We start from the raw sequence: 25,124 nt of genomic DNA, 5'->3' as shown, positions 1-25,124 counted from the left end.
GTACATGGCTCGATTGGGGTGGTCCTGAGGAGTGGCTTCGACTGCCATGTTGCCAACGTCCACCGCCCGGTTGAGATCGTCCATCGACCCAGTCTGCTCAAATCGGCTGCCGAACCTGTTTCCGAGGTTGCTCAGCCGGCCAGCTCGTTTGGGGTGGTCCTGAGGAGTGGCTTCGACTGCCATGTTGGCAACGTCCACCGCCTGGTTGAGATCGTCCATCGACCCAGTCCGCTCAAATCGCCGGCTAAGCATAGCACCAAAATTGCTTAACATTGCAGCGAGATCTTCAGATCCTTGCGGCGTGATATTTAGTACTTGCTCTATAACGCTAATAGCCTTATCCAAGTCTTCTATGCTGCCATATCGCTCGTAGTTCTGTAGTAACTCTTGAGAAATGTACGCGAGTTCGTACATCCTGGCTGACATCATGTCAAGTATCTGGAATCGCCGGGCGCGCTCAGGATCGTCAAGCTCTGTCACCGCTACCCATCCTTCTGTTCGCTGAATGGCTTGTTCGACGTGTTCTGTTGAGAGCGTTTTCGTGAAGAGAAGGAAGTATGCAAGAACATATAGTTCAATTTGCACATTGTTTACTGGATCTTCATAGAGCTCCGCGAAAGAACAGAGGTCTTCACTGCTCATGTCATAGAGCGTAACGATCAGTTCTGGCTCAACATGGAACAGCTCCATATTTGCGAGACCGCTTGTGGAAGGGCGATAGCCGCTGCTGGCAATGACATCAGATGAGCTTGCCATTCCACTCATTATATTAACTTCACTTGGAGTTAGAGTCTAATCGCCTACTTCGCGCGCTGCTTAGCTAGGATGAGGCTTACCGCGAACTCCTGGAGACTATTCTTTCCTTTCTGGAACCGCGCGGGCTTCGAGTATGCTATCGTAGTAGGGTATTTGTTGGTCTTGTTCGCGCCGTCATATCTGATTGTTGCTCTTCTATAGCTGTAGGTTGTAGGTTATGCTTGGCACGCTTTGTGGAAGCCCGCAACGTTTAACATTTAGGTTTGTGAAGTCAGCCTCGCCGTAGGCAGACTATCTAGAAAACCTTAGATGTTGCATTGCCAAAACGCACTTCGCCATTGGAACTATCCCCAAGGCTCCCTTCCTGTGAGCTGTGCTGAGGCGTCTTTCCAGGCTACCTTTGCTTCACCGGTCAACAGGCGCATTCCGTGCCACTGCTACACACGGAGCCTTGTGCATGAGGGTCTACCGAAGTCACTAGGCGTAGTTCCCTGACGAAAGGAAATGCGATCTCTCCTCCCTGCTGGCCTGCAGAGGACTCGTCGTTTGCATAGTAAGCGAAACGTGGCCGACTGTGAATCGCTAACCCCCCGTTCGGCCGACCGGTGAAGAACCTTGTGCATGAGGGTCTGTCCAGGTTGTGCAGTGCAGTTCCCAAGCAAGTAGAAACCCGGTCTCTGCTCCACACTGCCTTACGCAGGACTCGTCGTTTGCTTTCGCGAGCGACACGTGGCGGGTACGTGTCGTTGTCTAAACACTATTCCTTGTGCGGCCGACCAGTGAAGAAATTTTGGCTGACTTGGCAGCCCCGCTGCATCTTAGCTCCGATTGCACCCGATGACTCGTCACCGGTGACCCCTCACCAACGGCATCGTCCCAATCAATGGAGCTGAGTACTAGTAATCTTGCTCTAGTAGACTCTAGGGGTCTAGTACGTTGATAACTTACCTTTAGAAGTGGCGACCGGCTCGTGCACGCTACCACCTCGTGCACGCTACCACCTCGTGCACGGTTTCCCCGTGCATGCATCACGAACTTCAAAAACATATACATTCACTCATATTACTCAGAACCTCATAGAAATCAATGGGGAGACTAAACCGAAGACGCTCTTTCATTCTATCATAATCACAGAGTCATCGTACCTCTTAGGCGTATTCCGGATACGCTGAGGCCGGCCAGAGGCTGATTTCGCTACCCACTCCTCTACCTCATGATTCTGCTGGCCTGTAGGCTCCTCAGGAATAGTAAATACAACCTGGCGAGCCTTCTGCCTCTGGTGTATTACCTTCCTCTCATCTTTAAGCTGCTTCTCTGCATCACGTGCCTCACGTGCTTCCTGTGCCTTGCGCTTCTTGAGATCCTCAGCATCCTTCTGTTCTCTCTGCTTAGCAGCTTTAGCAGAGCGATTGAACTCAGCTATTCTTTCCTTCTCTTCCTTAGCAAGTTGCTTCTGTACCTTCTCCTCAGCCTTTAAAGCTGTATCACGAGCCTTAGCATCCTCTTTCTCTTGGTGTAGCTCTCGAGCCTGCCGCACCTTATTAGGTGAATAGACTGCCGCTTTTCCATCATTATCTTCAGCCAGAATCTGAAAGAGGTTCTTCTGCCGCTTCCTCTTCTTCTGCTCTATCTTGAATGCTTCTTAGTAGCCTCGAATTTGACTTTAAAGAAGTGTATTAGTTGCCATCAGTTGGTGAACATCTTTGGTCAAAGCTTGTACTTCTTTTTGGAGGCTGGACTGTATAGCAACTTCTACCACCTGTTTTAGGCGTGTTTCTATTCGCTTCCAGTCACCAGCCGTAAGAGCCGACCCAGTAGAGTTGCTTGATGATGGCCTTTCTTCATCTTTATCCTCTTCCTCCTCTTTCTTGGCATTGAATTGATCTAATACAACCTCCGGGTTCCATGGGTGAATACCCGTCTTTCTCCATCCACTAGCTATATTAGAAGGAGTCATAGCCTTCTTCCATGCCACCCAAAAGGTCCTGAAGAAGTCTCTCTTTATAAAGCGGGAGAATCCTTCACAATTCATTATAAACCGGTTCAATTCATTGGAATAGTGAATGGCCAAGGGGACGAAGAGAGAGACGTCTAATGGCTGCAGGCGGTGTGTTGAATGAGGCGGATATACAGCCAGGAGAATCCTGTTGCTGATGCAGTAGTTAATGAACTTCATATTCACATAAGAGCCGTGGCCATCAATAAGTAACATCCTCCACTCCTTGTTGGCTTTGGCCTTTGTCTCTCGATCAAAGATCTTCAACCAAGCAAGGCCTAGGTCGTTGTTGGTCCATCCGGTTGGTGTTGATGTGAAGAAGCAGGCATGTTCGTCCGGATCAAAATCCTTAAGCCATGTATCCTGTACATTGTTTGTTCCAGCTTAATAGATAAGTGTCGGAGGAAGTGCCGTATTGTCTGCACAGATGGCTGCCACCACAGTAATCCACTCTCTATTGCCATCTTGCATAACATGGCGCATCCTTCCTGACTCGTAGGCAAGCTTGCTGAAGATTCTCTTCTTCTTAACCAATTTTCCAATGAGAAATCCTTTCTCATCCATGTTATATGTATTTCCTAGCTGGATGTTGTATTAATCTCTTTTGCGACCAAGAAGCTCAAAGTAGAGGCTGTAGTAGAGGGCAGAATCAGCCCTTTTCCGTTCCTTATCAATAGGAAGAAGGTAGGCTGATTTGAGGCGTTTGGAATTCGAATGGACCCAGCGTGAAACCCAGTGGATTCCTGGCATTCTCCCAGCTAAATCCTGGGCGAGATTTCGTATCATTTGATGCGTAGGAGGCAAGCCTCTTTCGGAGAGGTTGTTGATGTATTTGATGAGAGCCTTAGTCTTGCCAGGAGAGAGGAGCTTTTGAGAATTGTAGGCCTCAGCCTTTGACTTCGTGATTCCTCGGTACCTCCGTGAGAGCGTGGTTCTGTCAATCCCATGCTTCTTTGCGACCTCAGTATACATCTTTTTCTCCATTAAATCTAGCTCCGCGAACGCAGCTTCCATTGCATCCATTTTCGAAGGAAATCTGTGTATTTTTGGTGGAGTTGTGCGGTGTTGAAGCTTGAGAGAAAAAGCGGTGAGGGGCCTCCGAGACCGTGCATGAGGTGGTAGCGTGCACGAGCCGGTCGCCACTTCTAGTGGCATAACTACAGTCATCCATCACATCAACTTGGAAATCAACATGGCTATCAAATCTCACAGTGCAACGACCCACTGGGCAGTCATAGTTGGCATCGATTACTATCCCGAACCCAAACATAAATGTCTCAAAGGCTGTGTTCGAGATGCGACGACCGTCAAGCTCTTCCTCGAAACAGGCGAACCCAATGCGAACATAGCTGTCCTTACCGCAACAGCTCCCACAGATCCCAGCTTCGGTCGTCCATCAGAAGAACCAGAAGTATGGCCGACATATGAGAACTTCATCTCTAGCCTTCGCAGGGTAATCGATATGGCAAAAAGCGGAGACTTTGTCTACATCCACTACTCTGGACACGGCGCGCGATTTTCCGGCCTTGCGCAATCCGAACTTGCTTTAGTCCTGCTATCGGAAGATGGTAGGGGAAGCAGATACCTTAGAGGTCAAACTCTGGCAATGGCCCTACACAAGATGGTTGAGGAGGGAATTCGTGTCACACTCGTCCTTGATTGTTGCTTTTCTGGGAGTGTGGTGCGCAACAGCGACTGGCACGGGTTTGACGTGCGATGCATCGATTACAACCCTATCTTCGATGCTGCCAGCCTCCAAGAGCATAGTGCGGGCTTATTTGACGTAGCCAGCACTTTACGCGATTCCTCGATGGAGAAAGACTGGCTTCTCAGTCCCGATGGCTATGGAATCCTCTCAGCGTGCGCTCCCCAGGAATACGCATATGAAATTGAAATAGGGAATGAGACACGAGGTGCTCTCACCTACTCTCTCCTCGATGCTCTCAGCACTTTGAGGAACAGAGGCACAGAACTTACGCACCAATCCATACATGAGCACCTTAGCACAAGGTTCCATGTCTCCTGGCCGCGGCAAACTCCAATGCGCTATGGTAATGAGAACTTTGCATTTTTTGGGAACTCTCTCCTCCCACCGGATAATGCTTTTGTTCCGATATACAAGACGGAAGATGACCAACTATGTTTAAGAGCAGGACATATACACGGTGTCTGCGAAGGTGATGAGTACGCCGTATATCCGTTCGATACCCCTGAGCACGCCCAAAATCAGGAGGAAAAGGCACTTCTGAATGTGCGAGTCAACACTGCTCGAGTCTTCGAATCGGAATTGATAGCGATCGACCCGACATCAGCCCTACAGTTCCAGATGGGCTGGAAAGCAAAGCCACTTACCAGTCTTTCTCCTCGATGTATTCCAGTAAAACTTCCGGCGAGCATCAGCGGCAACGGTCAATTAGAAGAGATAGCAAAGGGACTAAGTTTCGTGCGCCTTTTCACAGAGTACCAAACGGAGGAACCATGCATATTCAACGTAATCATCAACGAACATGACGAGTACGAAGTAGTCGACGCTTTACATGACAAAGTGCCCTGTGTTCCAAACATATCATGCAGCTCGGACGGATCAACAAAAGCTCTCGTAGAGGTCCTACAACACCTTGCAACATTCAAGTACTTTGAGGGAGTGATGAATCGGCTGTCCAGTTTAAGCTTTGAAGAGTCATTCAAACTTACTCCTAAAATTCCTGCTGGTGAATCCGGAGCATTCCACGTCATGCACGACACAAAATGGGAATTTACAGTTGAGAATAGCAGCAATAAGCCGTTATACTTGGCCATATTTGACTTCGCCCCCTCTTGGCGAATCAAAAACCTCGTTTCTGGATCAGGTGGAGGTGGTTATAAAATTATACCACCAAGGAATGAAGGAATGGACAGTAGGCGGGTAATAATAGGGTTGCGGATGAAGGTCCCTGAGTTCCTTCAGAATTGCGGCAAAGGTCGGTGTGAAGACATCATCAAAGTCTTTATCACAAGCAAGCCAACTTTTTTTCCTCTGATGGTCTTACCCGAGATTTCTCGCACTGCTGACAGTGTATTTCGAGACATTCATAGCGGCGATGGTCTGTCTGCTTTTCTCTCAACGTTGACCACTGGTTTCCGAGGGCAGGATGAGGATGCATGGGCAACTCAGAACTTCATAATACGCACTGTGTTGGAGTAAACCATGTAAATCAGAGACCATTTGATTTCATTACGTTATACTTCAAACAAGACCAATGCAACATTTTCCCTGACATCTCAGCCCTTACAACAAAATGTTGCTCGCTCATCAGAAAAAGTCTTCCGGCTCCAGTTCCAGCTCCGATTCTTCGAGGACTTTTCCGTTCTTTACTGGTGTCTTATTCGCGTCGCAGAGAATGTATTTCCCATTGTTGACAGACGATACTAGAAATGGACCTTCTCGTGAAGGAGTAATGATGTAAACTCGGTCGTTTGGTCGGAACTTGGGTTGCTGGCGGTGGTTTATACGGATTAACGAAATAGTCTGGTGATTTAAACTTACGTTGCTGTATTCCTCTACATCAAAACGGCCACCGTCATCGCGGAAAACTATTTCCTGGCTGTGCGTACTTCTAAGAAAACGTTACTATAATAAAGCTATAGACTAAATCGCCTTACTTATCGATCGATCCCATCTTAACTATTCGCTGGAAATCCAGGGCTGATGAGAAAGAAGTGCCAACTGGTGCGGGCAGGATCTTTATGGTGTTATTTGGTTTATAGCCTTGCATTATAAGTCAGCCTTGCTGCAGCTCAAATATTGGTGCCAGTCTGCCTGGCTGACAAGGCTGTTCCGCCGTCCGCCCTATGCTCAACAGAGCCCCAGAGCGGGGTCGCAGCCTTATATCATCTGCTCTGCCACTTTGCCTTTCGCCTTCCAAAAACGCCATTTGCGATGGTTTGTCCGCCTCCAACAGACATCGAACTCGGCCACGGCACCGATCCATTTCACACCACCCCTGTAAATAATGGCGGCGTAGGCAGGACCTATCTGGAATGCATACAGAATTTTCTCTCATTCCGCGTGGCGAGGTTCTCCAAAAAGGCTGACAAAAGAAACGATCATTCAAGACGCCTGATGCAGAGTAACCTACACTCCTATGCCTAACATAACACACAATAACACTACTGACTCGTTCTAGTCGAAGACCACCCGGCTGGTTATCCTCGTTTCTCGGCGCTTGTTGCGTCTCATGACTCCTTTCACCTTTGCCGCCGGTTCTCTAACCTGCGTTCCCGCCTGCTTCTGTTAAAACAAGATAGGATATCATCCTTGGAGAAGCAATTGCAGAAAGTCGACCACGAAGAAACTGTTCCTTTACGTCTTGGAAGTACTCGAGCGGATGATAACAGTGAAAGAAAGTTCATTCTATCGCAAATTGACGATGCTTTAGCGGATTACGGTATGCAAGCCCTGCCTGTTTGACGTTGAAGGCCCTAAGAAGAGTTATAGATGGATTAATCGTAAGGAATCACCAAATCTTCAGCTTCGAAGCTGCGAGGCCCCGAGCGGTGGCGAGCTTACAAAACTGGATCAACGGGACGGGCTGCATAGCGAGACACGAAGCCACATATCTGAATTATTCAAATGAGTTGCTTTGTGTAGCTTCTATGGATGATACGGTCATGATGTGGCTAGAAACATTGGTAGAGTGCACCTTCACCCGTGCTCGTCAATATTTTGGGAAAGTAAGAAATCTGCACAAAAGAAAAATGGATACAAACTGAATCCGTTATAGAATCGTCATCTCAATATCTCAAGAGACCCGAACGTCCATATAACGTCGAAACCATCTGTCACACGGATAGCTCGAGTTTTGATGACACCTTTCATCGCCACACTCTTGCTTGCCCCGGTCATTGTTTGTAATTGTTTAACCAGTCTCATCGCCCGACTTTCTACAATTGTTATCGCTGCTACTATGTTTATTGCAATACTCTCTGGCTCGACTAAGGCAAAAACGGTCGAATTGGTAGTGGCAGGTGCGACGTAAGTGCATGAATTCTGCATAGGCACAAGCCATTAGCTAATATCGTCCTTCTTACAGTTATACAACAGTGCTGATTGTGTTCATCTCGAGCACAAGTATGCCCAAGAACTAATATTAGCAGGAGTTTCCTTTAGATTCGCGAGTTCCGCATCAAAATGGGGTTTGATTCTAGTAGTAACGGGTAGTATAATTTAGTGTGCATTCTCCTGCGTTATGTTCGGGTTGAGTGCTCATTCCTTTTTGTAGCTGAATGTTGTCTGAGGCCCTAGCTAGCTTCCTGCCCCTGGTATAGACATTGTCCGCGAGGGCTGATTCCTGAATAAATGACAGATTAATCGAATAATACTCGCGATGGCGTGCAAAGCGTCACTGGCTATTACCTTGAGCTCTCCTCCACCATGTCCAGTTGTAAAGATAGGCGACTTGCACACGTTGATAATGCGCGAGCTTATTATTGAACACCGTGTTCAAATCATCACCGGTTGGCAGACATCTTGTGGGATCTCTCACTAGTCCTTCAGTGTCCCATATGCCGAGGAATGACTTGGAGTCGGAGATGACACGAATGGTCCAGCCAGCCAAGCGCTATGCAGTGTATCCTAAAACTGGCGCACTGACTTAAGGCGCCCAAGTGGTACTCAGCCCCTCTCCGGCTGTTTCACAGATTCGCTTCTCGAATGCCCGCGCTACGCGCGGGCCTACTAGCTCAACACAAATACTAGCTCAACGCCAAAATAAATACAATTATCTACTTTTGAAGCCTATAGCCTCACAACAAGAGGTCTTTTTTGAATAATAACACGTGCAAACGATGGCCGAATACCTCCTTATCGCGCACCGAATCACTGAGGCAGTACAGGTGCTGCGCACACGTGAAAAACCGCATGTTCTGGCATACGCTCGCGATCACGATTTGCCCTACGATAGGCTTCTACACGCCTACAATGGCGGCAACAACAGGTCCACGCGGCCTCCAACGAATCAAGTACTCAATGAAGCTCAATTGATTGCCCTCGAATTGTACTTGGACCATATAGATCGAATTGGGTTCGGTATTCGTCATCGGCAGGTCACTGATGCGGCCAATGCGATCCTAGCGCAAGGATGGACAATTGAATATAAAGAGCCACCAAAAGTAGGCATTAATTGGGGCAGGAAGTGGCTCAAGAGGCATCCAAAATACACCAAAATCACGCAGAAACCAATGGACGTACAGCGCAAGCTTGCCCAGCAGCCTGCCTCTATTGCGCGCTGGTTCGCGGATCATTATAGCTACCGTCTCGAGTGGGGTATATTGGACGACGACGTGTGGAATTTTGACGAGAGTGGCATGCGAATAGGCGTGGCCAAGAACCAATACGTATATACACAGAACGGACGAGAGGTTTTCATGCCGCATGGAAATAATAGGGAACTTATCACGCTTGTAGAGGCTATAAGCGGTGGAGGCGATCACATCCCGCCAATGGTCATTATTGCAGCAAAGACTATACTCGAAAAATGGAGCGATCAATTGCCGGCTGGCTACCTCATTCACACGACAGAGAGTGGCTACTCTACGGATGTTACCTGCCTAGATTACATTAAGCACTTCCATAAGATGACAAAGAATAGAGTTAAAGGCACGTGGAGGCTACTTCTAATGGATGGCTACGACTCTCACCACACATACGAGTTTCTATCGTACGCAGAGAGTAAGAAAATTAAGGTATATGCGCTTCCTCCGCATACGTCGCATTTCCTACAGCCGCTTAATGTAGGCTGTTTTCAACCGTTAAAATGGCACCATGGCCAGGCGCTTAATGAATCGGCTCGGTATGGCGGCCACGAATTCAACAAGACGGATTTCTTAGCAGCGCTGCCCTATATTAGGCAGCTCACGTTCACACGAAGCACCATTGGCGCGGGCTTCGGTCGCACGAGTATTGTACCGTTCAATCCTGAGAAGGTCCTTTCACAGCTACGCTTCTTGGAGGATGTCAACGTGGATGTCAACGTCAATCAAATTGAGCACGAGCGACCTCTCGATCCGAACCTAATTGGCCCAATTGGAGCTCACAGGCCTCAGCCTACGGAGGAGGAGCTACGCTTTATTCAGCATCCTGATGCGGATATTGCTGATTTTAATAGGGGTAGTATCTAGATCCAACCTATATGTTGTATAGGTCGCTCAATCCAACCACCTGTTTCTTAATCCAACCCGGTTGGTGCGTCAACGCCATGGCGGCTTTAAACCTTGCTAGGCTCAACACCGGCTTTCTTGGTGTTGAGTCGCGTCCATACAGCGCGAGCGGCTGAGGCCCCTTTGCAGCTACGCGTTAGCCAGCCACTTGGCCGCGTCAAAACAATAACAACGCGTCTGTGGTGTTGAGGACAGGTGCGCAGGTAAAAGCAGTGGCGAACCCCACCACTTTCACCAAACTCCACCGCTTTTACCTACGCACCTGTCTGCGCAGGCAGGCTGCATGAATTGGAAAGGATGTATCTACATCCTATCCGGTAGCTATTACTGTAGGTGCTCCGGTCACCTTATAATTTTAGAAAGGATAAAAGAATAGTTTAGTTAAATAGGCTTCTAATTCTAGTTAACTATTTTAGGATATAAATTATTGCTGGAAAGAAATGTCCTCTATTGCAATATATTAGTTGGAAACATTATACTTAAAAAGGAAGAAGACGGCGGTTTCCTAATTAACCTTAATTTTACTATTAAAATTAACCGTAAAAAGGCATCGGGCGCGCTAAGCAAGACCGGCATAAGTGGATTATACTAACTTAGATTCTTTAGGTCTAGTAGCTAGCGTAGGAAGGGCAAAAGATTAGTAAAGAAAGTATAAGTTATATTAAGGTGCTAATAAATAGCTATATAATAAAGAGATAATAGGGGTTATAGGTAGTAATAGTAGTATATAATAGGTAAGCTAAGTCTTTAGTTATATATTATAAGCTAAAAAAAGTAAATAGAAATATATTACTAGCTACTAAAGTTTCCTTTTACTAATATTTTCTACTATTATTTCTATACTAAAACTAGGTAAAAAAGACTTTTATATAAATACCTTTTAAAGTATTTTAAAAAAAAGAATACTAGCTTTCTAAAATTAGATCTTCTATAAGTACGTACTATATTCCGAAGACTTAGGCTCTAGAAGATTTAAACTTTTAGGCTTTACTTTATCTGCAATCTTTATTAGTTTAACTATAACTAACGTACTCTATAAGTAAGCGGGCCACCTAAGTAAGCGGGCTACCCTATTACTAAAACGCGATGCAAAATATAAATTACTCTACAACGCTAATAGATATTAACTTAATATAACTTGCAGTTTAATCTATAATAATTTCCTTATCTTTTTAACACGTATAAGCGTTGTGTCCTGTCTCGCCGCAGCGCCTATAGCGCGCTTGCTGCCGTGTACTTCCACCCGGGCGCCTCCTATTTTAACGCATTTCGCCCTTAATTTGTTTATTAGCTTCCTTTTAAGCAATTATTTTAGAGCCCTATACCTTTATTAGGACTTTTTACCTCTAAATTCGCTTTTTTTTGCGCTCTCTATACTTTATAGCGGCCTTATTTACCTTTTAAAGGCTTATAACCTAATTACGCAATAATATAGCCCTATATATCTATACTTCGGCGCCTCTAATAAGTAAATTAAGCGACTTAAAAATTGCAGTAGAAGAGCTATTTTAATATATTTAAATGCAATTATAAATTAATGCTAATTAAAAGCCTAGCTTAAAAGTATTGCTTAGTATTTTTAATTCCTATTAAGCCTTTATAGTAGCAGGCAATAGTATATAAAATATAATATTAAGCTTTAAAAGCACTGCCTTTAGATTAAGCGGTATAAGGCTAGCGCTTTAAAAGCTTGCGCAGATATTACTTTTTATAAATAAGTTATTAAATACTGCTTTAAAAGCTAGTAGGAACTTAAGCTTTATAATATAGTTAATATAGTTACGCATTAGATCCTTAATTTAGCGACCGTACGCTTTTTTTAATAGCGCAAAACAGCCTATATTAAGCGGCTATAATAGATATAAAGTGTGCGGCGGTATATATAGTATAATAATATTATTCTCCTTATAAAGCTTTTTAAATTTAAGTAAGTTATAGCTTTTATAGCTATCTAAAATAAGCAGGTAATATATACCTATAGTACGGTCCTTTATATATATATTAAAATATTGCAGCTATATAACACTAAGCTTATTTATTATCTAGCTGTTGTTGCTTACTGCTATAGCCTAGTCTAGTAGTATATCGCTGCCCTTATACTATATAGAGAGGTAGTACTTACCCGTAAGAATAATAAACGGCGGGATTGCCCACCTATAAGTATTAATAGCCTTAATTATAGTAGCCTACTCGCAATCGCCTAGTTATATAGCTTTTAGTTAATTCTATCTTTTAGAGCCTGTAATAACTACTCCTATTAAAATAATAGCTATCTAAAAGCCGGTTTTATTAAAGTTATAGAAGTTATTATCTATAATACTATACTTTGCCTTTATATTACGTATAAGCTTAAACTACAGCATAATAATCCTTAGATTTTTATATAGAGCTTTCTAGCGGTTATACTTTTAATTAAACCGTGTTTAAAGCTTATTAGTCTGCTTAACAAAGTTATATAGCCAATTCTTGCTAACCTAGCCGGCACCGCGCTTATCTAGCAGCTTATTAGCTATATTTTATACAGCGCTTAACCGCGGTGCAAATCCTTTTAAATCCAGGTTAATTATATATTAAATAATAACTAATTCCTCTAGCTTTGTAAGCTTCTTTAAATTAGGCTCGCAATCGCGTTAGGAGGTTGTTCCGGCGCGTTGTTGTTAAAGCGTGCTTCTACGGACTTTAAAGGTTATTACAGCTTATCGCTCGCTTTAAATTTAGTTTTTATTAATTGCTAAAATAGCTAGGTATATTAGGCCTTCGCTTTAGACTAGTTGCGCGTTGTATTATTAAGGTATAATAGTTAAAAGTTAATAGAGCGCGTTTTAGTAATAGGGTGGCCCGCTTACTTAGGTAGCCCGCTTGCTTATAAAGTACGTTATATAATTATACTTAGAGTTTTATAGTAGAATACTTATAAGGTCCTCTAAAAAGGCTTCTAAATGCTAATAGTAGTAATCTAGAATAGTTTATTTTGCTTATATTGCGGCAACTATTGCCGATATATATATATTAGGTAGCTATTACAGGTTTAGGTATAGTTTATATGCGCAGATTATAAGAACTTATACTGTATTAATATACTATTAGCATAGAAAAGGGGGGTATGGTTCCGGGTTCCTATTACTACTATTTTAGGTAGTAAGAACCTTTTTAGGGAATAAATTAGGGGATATATAAATAGAGGAGAATGCCTTATATTCCGCGCTATATTTAAATTTGCCGGGGTATAGCTAGTATAACTCCTCGCCCTTATCTAGGTTATTAAGTAGATCTTATAATAAGTATACCTAAATACAGGTTTTAGAGATTTTGCCCTAGATAAATATCCTGTTATAGAAACTAATTATTAGATCTGCTTTTTTTAACTAATTCTATCTAAAAATTAGGTTATATTCTATAAACTTAGCTTTCTAAAAGGCCTGCAGACTAATAGTCTAGTTAATTAAATAAGAGTTTCTTGCCCGGGTAAAAAGGGAATAGTAGTTAAAGATCTCTATTAGATTATTATTAAAAAAGGTGGCTATTAGCCTATAGCTTATATATAAAGTAGTAGTAAGGCTATAGTATTTTATAAGGTTCTAATAGATAAGGTTAAGTTAATAATCTATATTAAAAAGAGTATAGAAGTATTATAGCCCCTATAGGGTTTTAAGTATAATATACTATATAATTTTTTTTTAATTTCTATTAGTATTAGGCCCTAACTATAACTAAAAAAGTTTAGTAATTAGGGTAGTTAGTTTTTTAAACTGCTATTACCTTACTTCCCCTATTTCTAGTTTAACTTCTAGTTATTACTAGTAAAGTCTTTACCTTTACCTTAGTAGCCCTAGTAAGGCGCTTATAAGCTACCTATGCTGCTAGTACTACCTTATTAGGGTGCAGATCTATTAGGAAGTAATATAGTATTACCCTTTTAATAGTCTCCGGAAAATAGGTTACTTTTATAGTAGTTAGTATTATTACTGCTGCTATTAGAACTATAACTACGCTTTTTATTACGCGTTATAGTAGCAGCCTGCTTAGTAGATCTAAATAATAAGGCCTTAGTAAGGCTTTTAATCTATTCTACCTTATAGATATATATAAATAAATCCTTAGCTATAGTAACTTTTTTAAGGTTTTTTTACTTTAGAAGGGCAATTTTTATAGTTTTATAAATATAGCTATAGAAAAAATCTATATAAAAAGCCTTACTATAGAATAGTATATTATCTAGAAGTGCCTTAGTATAGAGAATATACTAGAGAAATAAATTAAACTTCTAGCTTTCTCTCTAAAAGGCTATATAAAACATAGTAGCTATTTTAAAATAGTAGATAGTTAGACTTTAGATATAGTTCTATATAATATACTTTAAGTCTGCCTAAAAAAGCAGTAAGCTATTATTTATAAGTATTTTAAGTTAATATTAGGTTTTTTTATAGAGGTTAACTATATTTTTAAGGCCTTATTAGGCCTATTAAGTGCGTTAGTTACTGTCTATAAAAACAGCGCTAATCTTAAACTAGAACTCTATAGCTATACACTAAATATTATAGTTTTTCTAGGTAATTAAGCTTATAAGTAGCGCAGGTAACTTTATAAGGTGCGCTAAGTTAATAGCTACTTATTTAGCTTTTTTATAAAGCGCAAGCTATTTATCTAAAAAGGGGCTATATATACAGCGCATATTATAGGGGGACTAAGAAGTTAATAGAAAAGGAGTAAAAATAGTAATAACTTTTTATAACGCTTTTATTCTTATACTCTATTAAGTTATTGCAGCTATAGTAGCTTTTGCAGAATACTTAGCTATATATTTAGTAAGCTAATATTAGGTCTGCTCTAAAAAGGCCAGGATTAGCCCTTTATTTCTAGGGTTATCCTTATTATTAGCAGATGTTTTCTATATATTGCGGGACGCATATATTCTATTTATAAGTTGCTGGCAAGTAATTAGGTCGGCTTTAGCTATATTAAGTTGTTCCAACTGTCTTCCTATAGTAGGGGCGGTAGAAGGGGATTCTCCGGAATTTATTATTTTAGCAATTAGGTTAGGTATAAGCTGGCTGCCTTCTATAAGGAAATATAAAGGATTTAAATATAAGGGAAAAGTGTATAGCAGGGGGCTTATAGATAGAATTAACGATTTTATATATTAAAAGATATATTTTTAAGGAATTATAATATATAGCCTAGGGCTATATATACCCTAGCCTAAGTAAGTATATAACCTGCAGAGGCCTTATAGGCTATACGCCTGCGCAGGCAGGCTGTATAAATTGGAAAGGGTGTATCTATATCCTATCTTATAGCTATATACTATAGGTGCTCCGGTTACCTTATAGAAGGTAGTATACTTTTTATCTCCCTTACGTATTTAAATTATATTAAAGGCGGCGATAATATTAAATTTAGTATAGTACCTAGTATACTTAAAAAGTGTAAGTATATTCTTTATTACTAGTAGGATATTCCTAGCTTTAATAGTAACAGTGTTAAGGCCTTTATAGTTAACGCAAATATAAAGGCCTTTACTAGGTTTACAGACTATAATAACAGGAGCGGCGTACTAGCTATTACTTTTCTAAATATAGCCTTTGCCGTATATTTTATTAATAAATATTTTAACTACTAAAGTCTTATTTTTTAACAACTTATATACTTTATATGCTAGTGCCTTTATACCCGGCTTAATATTAATATAGTAGTTAATATTAGTGCCGTTCTTTACCTTACGCCTTAGTAGTAACTTATTAGCCTTTTTTAGATCCTATATATTAAGGAAGCCCTAATATTCCCTTAGAACTAGCGTTTTAAGTTCTTCTTTACTTATTAGTTTCTAATCTATCTTTTTAAAGAACTTGCGCTAGTTGTCTTTAGATATAGCGTATATACTAATAGCGGTTAGGTTAGTAGTAAAGTTTGCAGGACCTATAATAATATCCTGCTATAGACGGCCTTCTTAGTATACTATATTTTCTTTAATTTTATTAGTAAGAGCTATCTTAAAGTGCTTAGGCTAGATATAAATTATATTTTCTTTAGCGGATCTTTAAGAGTTATATAGGCACTTATTAGCTATAGCAGCAGTAATATTAAGTGCTTTAAATGCTGTAAGCTATATATAAAGCTTTCTCTAGAAAAGTTTCTTACTTTTGCTAGTAATAGGGTTCTTTAACTAGATATATACAGGTTTATAGTTAGTTAGGCAGTAAGTATAGTAGTAGTCTAAGTCTATCTATATTATTTAAGAACCGAATTTTATATATATATTATGCAACGTTAGCTATTCTATGCTAAGTATTATATTATAGCCCTTTAGGTTATATATTAGTGCCTAAAACTTATTATAGTGTCTTTTAATCTATATAGTAATTTTAGCAGCTTTATTAACTATAGATACTATGCTATTAGGGAGTTAGATATTATATAGAGTGGCTTTGCATATATTAAGCTTATAATATTTAGTAAATATAGCAGATATAAAAGTAAATCCTCTGCAGCCGGAATCTATAAGAATAGTAGATTTAACTATTTTAGTAGCAGTAATAATTTTATAGTTAAAGTCTATTTATCGGCTAGTAAGTAGGGTTTATCTATTAATTATATAGGCGGACAGCTTAATATTAGGGGGCTTAGGAAGAGGTTACTTAAGTTGTTATATACAGGCTACAACTTAAGCTAGCGTAATATCTATCTATTTCTGGTAACAACTTCTACTAGAAATTACTTATTTTCTAAGTAGTTAGAATAAATAGAATTGTTCTTATACTTTTTATATTTGTAGTTATTATCTCTATTTCTATTTCTATTTTTATCTACTTTAGAGTCTCTAATCGCGTTTAGTTTAAGGCTGTTAATTCCTACTACTGCTAACTGCTTATCTTACTAGGATTTGGTTATAGTTTTACTTATTATAGAATATTCTAGAACGCCTATATAATATCCCTTTTTAAAGTAAATAAAGTAATATCCTTCCCTTATAAGGCGTATATATATATAAGGGGGAAGGTTTAGTATAAAAATAACTTTATAAGTATTATAGGTGTTGCTATTACAGGTGTTTCTATTATAAATAGGTTAGCTATCCCTTTTACTATTAAGCTTTTAGGCCGCCTTCCGGGTGTTAAGGGAATTCTTCTTATCTTATTCTTTATATTAAATCTAAAGCTGGTTTTAATAGAGAACTATATTCTTTATATTCTTTTATTTAGTGGCTTTTTCTAGTAAAAAGTGTTTAAAAAGATTCTTATAAAGTATTTTATAGAGGTAGCAGTTGCGCGTTTATAGGCTAGAACTAGAGTACTTATATTTAAGGCTGTTAAGAACAGTATTAAGGCGCTAGATAAAGTTACTAGTATTCTTATTACGTTGCTATTATATACTAGGGCTATCTAGTTTATTAAGGAGTTAGTTAGTATAAATAGTAGGCTGTTCCTTAAATATAGTATTAAGGTTTTTAAGAAGATCTGCTAGTAATTAATAGGGGTTTATAGATATTAGTAAGCCTTAGTTTTTAATAGCTTCTAGCGCTTAGCTTTTATAGTAGCTAACTATAAGCTATATCTAGGTAAGTATAGTAGGGTATAACTAAAAAAAAACATAATGCAGTCGTCCTAATAAGCTATTGGAAATCGAAGCTAAAAAGAGTTCTAATAGGCTTTTTAAGGCACTTAGAGCAATTATACGCAATTATAAAGCCCTCCGGGCAGTAGTAGTAATATTATAGTAGGTTAAATCTTTCCTACAACCTTTAACCTTAGATTGCACTCGCAATAATAATAATAACACCTATAACAACAATATAACTAAAAGCCCCTTCTTAACACGTACGGAAGCGTTATAAGCGCACTTAACAAAGTACAATAAATATAAAGCGCCCTACGGAGTTAGCCCCTTAATGCTATTAGCATAGATTTCCTCTAGACTATAGTTGCGTATATTAATAACGCGTTTTTCGGACTTATAGATACTAAAAAAAAACTTTACTATATATAAAGAACTATAGATAAATAGAAGAACGCGCTATAGAAGGAACTAATAAAGGAGATAAAAAATATAAGGAAGAGTATTAGCGAGCTAAAAGCTTAAGAAAATAAGATATATACAGCTGCAGCAGCGAAGGCCCTAATAGTAATACAAATCGGGTAAGCTATATAAATTGGACAGGATGCGAGAATCGGATAGAATATAATAAATAACCTTTATAAAATCAATATCTATATTAAAAACAACGCCTAGCAAGCGGCTAACGCGATATATATAAACAACTATATTATAAAAAAGCTATAAGCAGCAGAAGAGCCGGAAACTATAAAAATTAGTAGTATTAGGAAGCTATAAAGTGGTAATATTAAGGCAATTATCGCGGATAAGCTATTAAAAAACGCCCTCCTAAAGAAGAAGGATTAAGTTCTTATCCTAGGCTCCTTTACTACTATACGCACGCCTACAGTGCTTATTAAAGTACACAACGTGCCTAAAAAGATGGACCTTAACAACCTAAGTCTATAAAAGAATATAATAGAAAACAACGTAACCTATAACCTAGGACTTATAATTAATAAAATTATATAGAAGAATAAGGCAGCTATTACTGTAGCGCAGGCAAACCTAGTATAGTATATAAGCTTGGCTATTATAGGCGTATAAATAGAAGTAATAGTAAATAACACTATTAATAACAGTATTACTTAGAAAGGCTATATACTTAACGCCTTAAGGTATAAGGTAGGATTTATAGCTATATAGTGCTTTAACTGCCAGGGCTATAGGCATATTATAAGGTACTGTAAAAAGAATATTAAATACGTAGTATATTTAGGCAAGCATAATATAAAAGTGTGCCCGGATAAGACTATTAAGAAATGCGCAAACTATAACAGAAACCACCTATTATATAGTGCCGAATATACTATTTAAAAGGGGGTCTAGTAAAGGGCCTTTAATAAAAAATAGATAATACTACGCTAATATACTGCAGAGTGCAATAAACTATATATATTCTAAGCGCAGTTATATAATAAACAATAGTATATAAGGAAAATAGCTTTAAAAAAGAAAGTATAATATATAGGGAAGTTTAAAATATAAGCAGAGAAGCCCTCCTCTATAAACTCTATAGTATCCACGGCTTCTACTATACCTGCACTTTTAAAGAAACCCGGACCTAGGCAACTAAAGAAGGTGCTTACAGCGGATAAAGACTAGCCCGCTATTAACAAAGCATTTGGAATCGGAAGTAGAACGCAGCCCGCCTAATTTACGCGACCCAACCGATTAGCTACGCTGCCGGAAGTATTATTACAGCTAGCTATACAAACTATATATAGCAGAGGCAATTAGCTAATATTAAGCGGAGAGGTTTAAATACTATTATTATAAGACAACCTAGCCAACTAATAAATCTACGCTAAGCAAAGGACCCAGGTAGACAACGGGCAAGCTAAGAAATAATAAGAGGACACCGAAATAAGCTAATATTAGAATAACTAAACAACTTTACTATTATACAGTATAACGTCTATAAGAACTTAATAACTTAGAAGAAGTTTCTTAAAAAGGCGGAGAACGCTAGCCTATAACCTATAGTACTAGCTATATAAAAACTATAGAGGAACCTATGCAAGTAGGGGCAGGAGTATATAGTGTATATAATATATATAATAAAGTTATACTATCTACTATATATAGGAGAGGAATATATAAAAGCCTACATATATATTAATAAATAGCTAGATATTAATAAATAGTCGGTTATACACTATTTACTAGATTTTAACACCCTTTTCTTTTATATAGAGGGAGAAAGGATCTATATTTATAATATCTATAACCCGAACCCTAATAGTATTATACAGGAACTACCCCTACTGCTAAATAATACCGAAGCGGAATATATCCTTATTAGAAATATAAACCTATACTATTTACTATAGGAAGGAGTTTAAGTTATATAAATTAAGGAGTAAGCAGAGAAGCTCCTCTATATTACGCGCGAAGCAGGTATAAACCTAGCTATAGAGGAAGGGCTAGAAATATAGGTAAAAGGAATATTATAGTCTATAATTAACCTTATATTTATAATAGGGTGGCTAATAGAACAAATAATTTCCTCTATAGTATAAAAGGAATAGAACTGCAATTCTAATTACCGGCCTATATATACAGAGTTCGATATCTTACTACTAAAGGCAGCTAAACCCCTGCAGCGTAGGCTATAGAAGGATATAGTATAGAAAAAAGTATAAAAGAACCTAGTAATATAGCTAGATAAGCTAGAAACTTGGAATAACCTATAGGAGATAGAGGAAGATTTTAATATATTTATATACTGCCTATATAAGTATATATAAGCTATAATAGATAAAACTATACCACTTATAAAGCTATTAAAATAAGTATTACCTGCGTGGTTAATAAAGTGTACTAAGGAAGTGCAGGAGATAAAGCGGGCCTATAGGACCTAGCGCTTATTAAGAATAGTAGAGGACTAGATTTTGTACAGAGTATAGTATAATAGAAAGAAAAGGGCTATACGCAAAAAGAGTATAAAAGCATAGCGCCGCGTAGTAGATAAAATTACGTTAGATCCGAAAGGCGTATAGAAGCTAGCTAAATAGGGTAGAACTATTAGAAAGGAACTACAGCTACTGCCTTAATTCCCCTTTTTTTTACGGCCTAACAACGCAACGCTCTATATAGATAATAAGACTAAAGCCTAAATACTTATAGAATAGTTCTTCCTACCCCTTATAAAGGTAGACCTTTCTAATATTAAAGAATACTAATACCTAGAGCTGTATAAGTCCTTATAAAATATTATAATAGAAGACATCCTCTCCGCGCTAATAGAAATAGCCCTAGATAAGGCCCTAGGTATTATAAAAATAACTAATAGGATTTTTAAGAAATATAAAATACAGCTAGTACTAACGCTGGCCAGGTTTTTTACTAGGTGCGTATATATAGGGCACTACCTATAGCCGTATAAAAAATTAATTACTATAGTGCTATATAAGCCTTAGAAAGCGTTCTATAATATAGTAAAGTTATACAGGCTAATTGCGCTGCTAGAAATAGTAGGTAAGCTGCTTAAACGCATTTGTCACGGTATTAATCATGGCCTCCCTCTAAGCATCAATCCCCTGACACCTTGTTGCCGCATACGTGCGCACGCGTGCGCCACGCGCCTGCCACCTAATTCCCAATTCTGTTAGGGCCACGCGCTATATGCGAGCCCTTTTTCTCGTCCTGTATATAGCCTGGCTCCCGTCCCGAATTCAATTCGGCATCTTGACGTCTTGTAACCAACCACGGTAATAGCACGTAGTTATCCTTCTTTGAATCTAATACTTGTCTATCTCGCGTTCAAATGCCCGATACATCGTTACCGTAACACACAGCACCGCTAATATATTATCTATAATAAGACTAAGGCTCTACGCTTCTTAGATAAAAGCTATAGTAAGTATAATATTAAGGCTAAGGCCCTTATATAGCTTAAAACTCTCCGTATAGGTACTAACTTATTTACTATTTTCTACAACCGCTTCCTTAATATTATTAGCAACCTTAACTACGGGTAAGCAGAGCTTATCCACTAGTTCTATAAGCAACTTATACTATACTTATAATCTAAACTAGTTAATAGTGTTATATATCACCGTTTTAATAATTTTATATAATATATCTATACCTTAGATATATAGGACGCCGCTTTCTAATAATTTAAGCAATATAATACCTTTATATTCTAGCCCTATTAGACTACTATATTATCTATAACAACGGCTACTTAATCTACTTACGGCCGCGGCCGCGGCTATAGAGGATACTTATCTACGCCTACGCTAGAAACCACTACTATAACTACCGGTACTATAACTGCTCTAAGCGCCCGGCGCACCTATACTATTATAGCTGCACCTAGCACTAAGCAACGCCTGCGAGCTATAAAGCTAGAGGATAAGCTAGCCTATATCCGAAGTATTAGTAAGCTCTTTTTAGAGGATAAAAAATAGACTTATTAAGCCGGCGCTTACAACTATTACTATTGCGTTGGCCACCGCGCTACTAATAATAACTGTCTTCTTTAGAACTTCTCTATCTAGACAACTAGTAGTCTTCCTTTCCGCGCTACTAACACTATATTTTCCGGCTAGGAAAACGAGTAGTCCTTAAGCACAGTCGCGCCTAAGAACCCCTTATAATTAATTACGAAAATACCCTATTATCTACTCTATTATTAACCCTGTTATCCACCCTGTTATTAACCCCGTTATCCACCCTATTATTAACCCCGTTATCCACCCCCTATTCTATACTAGCTTCCTCTAAATACGGTAACTTAGTTTCTACTTTAGATAACCTTCTATATAAAAAGGCCCGGAAACTGTATAAAAGCTGTTATAGGGGTATTAAATATAGAATACTAAAAAAGCATAGGATAAAGAGGACTATAGAACCCTTTCTATAGCTTAACACTTCTTTTTAGCTATAGGAAGTACTTAAGTATATTAAAAATAAGGAAAGTTAGCCGGAACTTTATATTTCCGCAACGGTAATTACCTATACTTAGCACGATATTATAAAGCTCCAGCCGAAAAAAGGTAGTTAGTATTTGCTTTCTTATTTTATAGTTTTAGATAGTAATTAAACTATTTATACTTATTCTCTCTCTAATAACAGTATAATATCCTCTTTTATTAATTAATTATTTACGCGCAAATATAAAATTTATTAAATTCCTCTTAATTTACCTTATTATCTTACCTATATTAATAACTCTAATTCTTCCCAGTCTATTACTTATACTGCAATTATTAATATTACTATAGGTTCTTATATAAAGCAGCTAGTCTGCTATATTACTAACCTAGAATATATACCTGTAGTTTTAGAAACTAACTAGCACGAAACTTATAACCTGGAAATTAACTTTATTAAAAAAAGCTTTTATTTCTATTAATTACAGTATTATAATCTTTACTATTACAGCAATAGTATACCCGCGAAGATCCATTATAAGGGTGCTACGTAGCCCACTGGACTAGCTAAGCTTTAGTCTATATTCTTATTCGCGATATCTATTAGTCCGATAGAACGCTATATTTAACGCGCTAAGCCCGAAGACCTTATTTAGATCCACGGACCGGAGTTTATACCTATACTAGACAACTCCTTATTTAATACGCCCGCAATCGGGCATATTATTAGTATACCGGAGGATAATAGCACGCTTAAACTCCACGCTTTTTCTGTTAATAAATATAATAAGTTTATAAAGAAATAGAAGATATATTTACCTAAAAAGCTCCGCGCTTGCCTAGATAAACATTTCCACCCCTAAATAGATATATAGTCTAGATAAGAAGTAGGAAACCTTCCCCTTTACCGGGAATATAATTACGCTATTCTTCTATAACTAGGATCCTTTTTGCTAAAATAGAAGACCTGTGCTATATTAAAAGAAAAGAACTGTATTATATATAATAAGCTATAGAAGCTGCTCGGCAAGGGCTTTATTAAAAACAGTAACTTTTCTATATACGCACCAGTACTTCTAGTTAAAAAACCGGACGGAATATACCGCTTCTATATTAATTACTAAGGCCTTAACGCTATTATAGTTAAGAATTAATACCTAATTCCTATTATCTAGGAGACGCTTAATTGCCTTAGTAAGGCTAAGTAGTATACTAAGCTAGATATTATTTCCGCTTTTAACCGCGTACGTATTAAACTAGAAAATAGATAGAAGACAGCCTTTATTACGCGCTACGGCATGTTTTAATTAAAAGTCTTAGGATTTAGTATATATAATAGTCCCGGTATATTTCAGATATTTATTAATAATATCCTACGCAAATACCTTAACAACTTCTGCTCCGTATATATAGATAATATACTGGTATTTACTAATAGAATAGAAGAAAAACACGTTGCCTATATTTAAAAGGTACTTAATTAGCTTTATAAAGCCGGCTTATATCTTAATATTAATAAATGCAAATTCCTAGTTAAGTATATTAAATACTTAGGCCTTATTATTATAACTAATAGCATTAAAATAGATCTAGAAAAAGTTAAAGCTATTACTAAATAGGCCTCTCCTATATACCTTAAGAATATCTAAGCCTTTTTAGGTTTAGCTAATTTCTACAGGCGTTTTATATAAGGTTTCTTACGGCTATATTAACTGCTTACTAATCTATTTAGGAAAAAACCGGACGGCCGCTTTTATTTTAAGTAAACAACAAATTACTAGAAAGCTTTTAATAACCATAAAACCGTATTTACCACCGCGCCTTATTTTAAACACTTTAATTTAAACCTAAAATTATATATTAAAACAGACGCTTTAGATTATATAGCTGCGGAAGTCTTCTCCTAGCTATATAATAATAGAATATAGCACTCTATTACCTACTACTTATATAAAATAACACCGGCGGAATATAATTATAAAATCTATAATAAGAAGTTGCTTATTATTATCTTTACCTTTAAGGAATAGGAGCTATAGTACTAGGGTAATAGATATTAGTATAACGGGTCGTTTTTTCTATACCTTCTAAGTGTTACACACTGAGGCAGGGTATAGGTTAAGTTGTTATTGGGGTGCAATAGTTTTTAAAAGGTAAGGCAATAATTAATTAGAATGCAAGACAGGGTTATTACTTTTAATAGGTAGTATTAAAGTCTTAAGTTAAATATAAGGTTCCTATTTATATAAAGGAGCGTCCTTATATATAAAAGCTCCGTCCTAAGAAATCTATAGATTAGCCTAATCCGTCCTAAATTAGTCTAATCCCGGAACAGCTCCTAAATTAGCCCGATTCCTAAATATTCCCTAGATTACTATAATCCTAGCTTAGATTCCTCTAATCTATTATATAAACCTTTTATTTTATAATCCCTATCCTTATATTATTCCTATCTACTAGCAGTTTATAGGGGAATCTAGAATACTAATATATTCTACACGTAACCCTTTTAGTTCTATAACCTAGTTCTGCGTAATTAGTCTTATCTACTTACTTATCTTTGTAAGTGCCGCTGCGCTTAGGTGGTTTATATTATAGGTTATAATACTTACTTCCCCTTCTAAGGCTTTCGGCCCGAAAGTGCCTTTATAGTAGGGTCTCGGATAAATAGCTAGCAATATTCTATTTACTAGGCTATTATT

General features: G+C 38.3%; 4 protein-coding genes across 4 annotated transcripts in view; 2 read left to right on the top strand and 2 right to left on the bottom strand.

Moving 5' to 3' along the window:
* BDZ99DRAFT_544163 (uncharacterized protein) overlaps positions 1–870 on the bottom strand; it is a 4,348-nt gene extending 3,478 nt beyond the window's left edge. Inside the window, exon 1 of the mRNA XM_033726813.1 lies at positions 5–870. Coding sequence (XP_033571480.1) covers positions 5–765 — 761 coding nt within the window. The 5' untranslated portion in view covers positions 766–870. The remainder of the gene's footprint in view (positions 1–4) is intronic.
* Positions 871–3,301: 2,431 nt separating this feature from the next.
* BDZ99DRAFT_467218 (uncharacterized protein) lies at positions 3,302–3,906 on the bottom strand (the record flags this gene model as incomplete). The annotated part of the gene is made up of 1 exon (XM_033720971.1): positions 3,302–3,906. A coding segment is annotated over exon 1 (255 nt), but the record flags the coding sequence as incomplete, so codon positions are not given.
* Positions 3,907–3,944: 38 nt separating this feature from the next.
* On the top strand, positions 3,945–6,336 carry BDZ99DRAFT_451575 (uncharacterized protein; the record flags this gene model as incomplete). The annotated part of the gene is made up of 1 exon (XM_033718221.1): positions 3,945–6,336. The coding sequence occupies one exon, from the start codon at positions 3,945–3,947 to the stop codon at positions 5,934–5,936; it is 1,992 nt and encodes a 663-aa protein (XP_033571478.1). The 3' UTR covers positions 5,937–6,336.
* A 337-nt stretch (positions 6,337–6,673) lies between these two features.
* On the top strand, positions 6,674–8,085 carry BDZ99DRAFT_451574 (uncharacterized protein). Its single transcript, XM_033718220.1, has 5 exons — positions 6,674–6,861; positions 6,919–7,179; positions 7,230–7,465; positions 7,516–7,766; positions 7,825–8,085. Exons 1-5 carry the CDS (start codon positions 6,855–6,857, stop codon positions 7,877–7,879), a joined length of 810 nt encoding a protein of 269 aa, XP_033571477.1. The 5' UTR covers positions 6,674–6,854; the 3' UTR covers positions 7,880–8,085.
* The last annotated feature ends 17,039 nt before the right edge of the window (positions 8,086–25,124 follow it).

Source organism: Mytilinidion resinicola (genome assembly GCF_010093595.1).
Source record: "Mytilinidion resinicola strain CBS 304.34 unplaced genomic scaffold BDZ99scaffold_21, whole genome shotgun sequence".
Taxonomy (NCBI): Eukaryota; Fungi; Ascomycota; class Dothideomycetes; order Mytilinidiales; family Mytilinidiaceae; genus Mytilinidion; species Mytilinidion resinicola.
The sequence above is the reverse complement of the archived record's forward strand: the minus strand, read 5'-3'. Positions and strand labels throughout refer to the sequence as shown.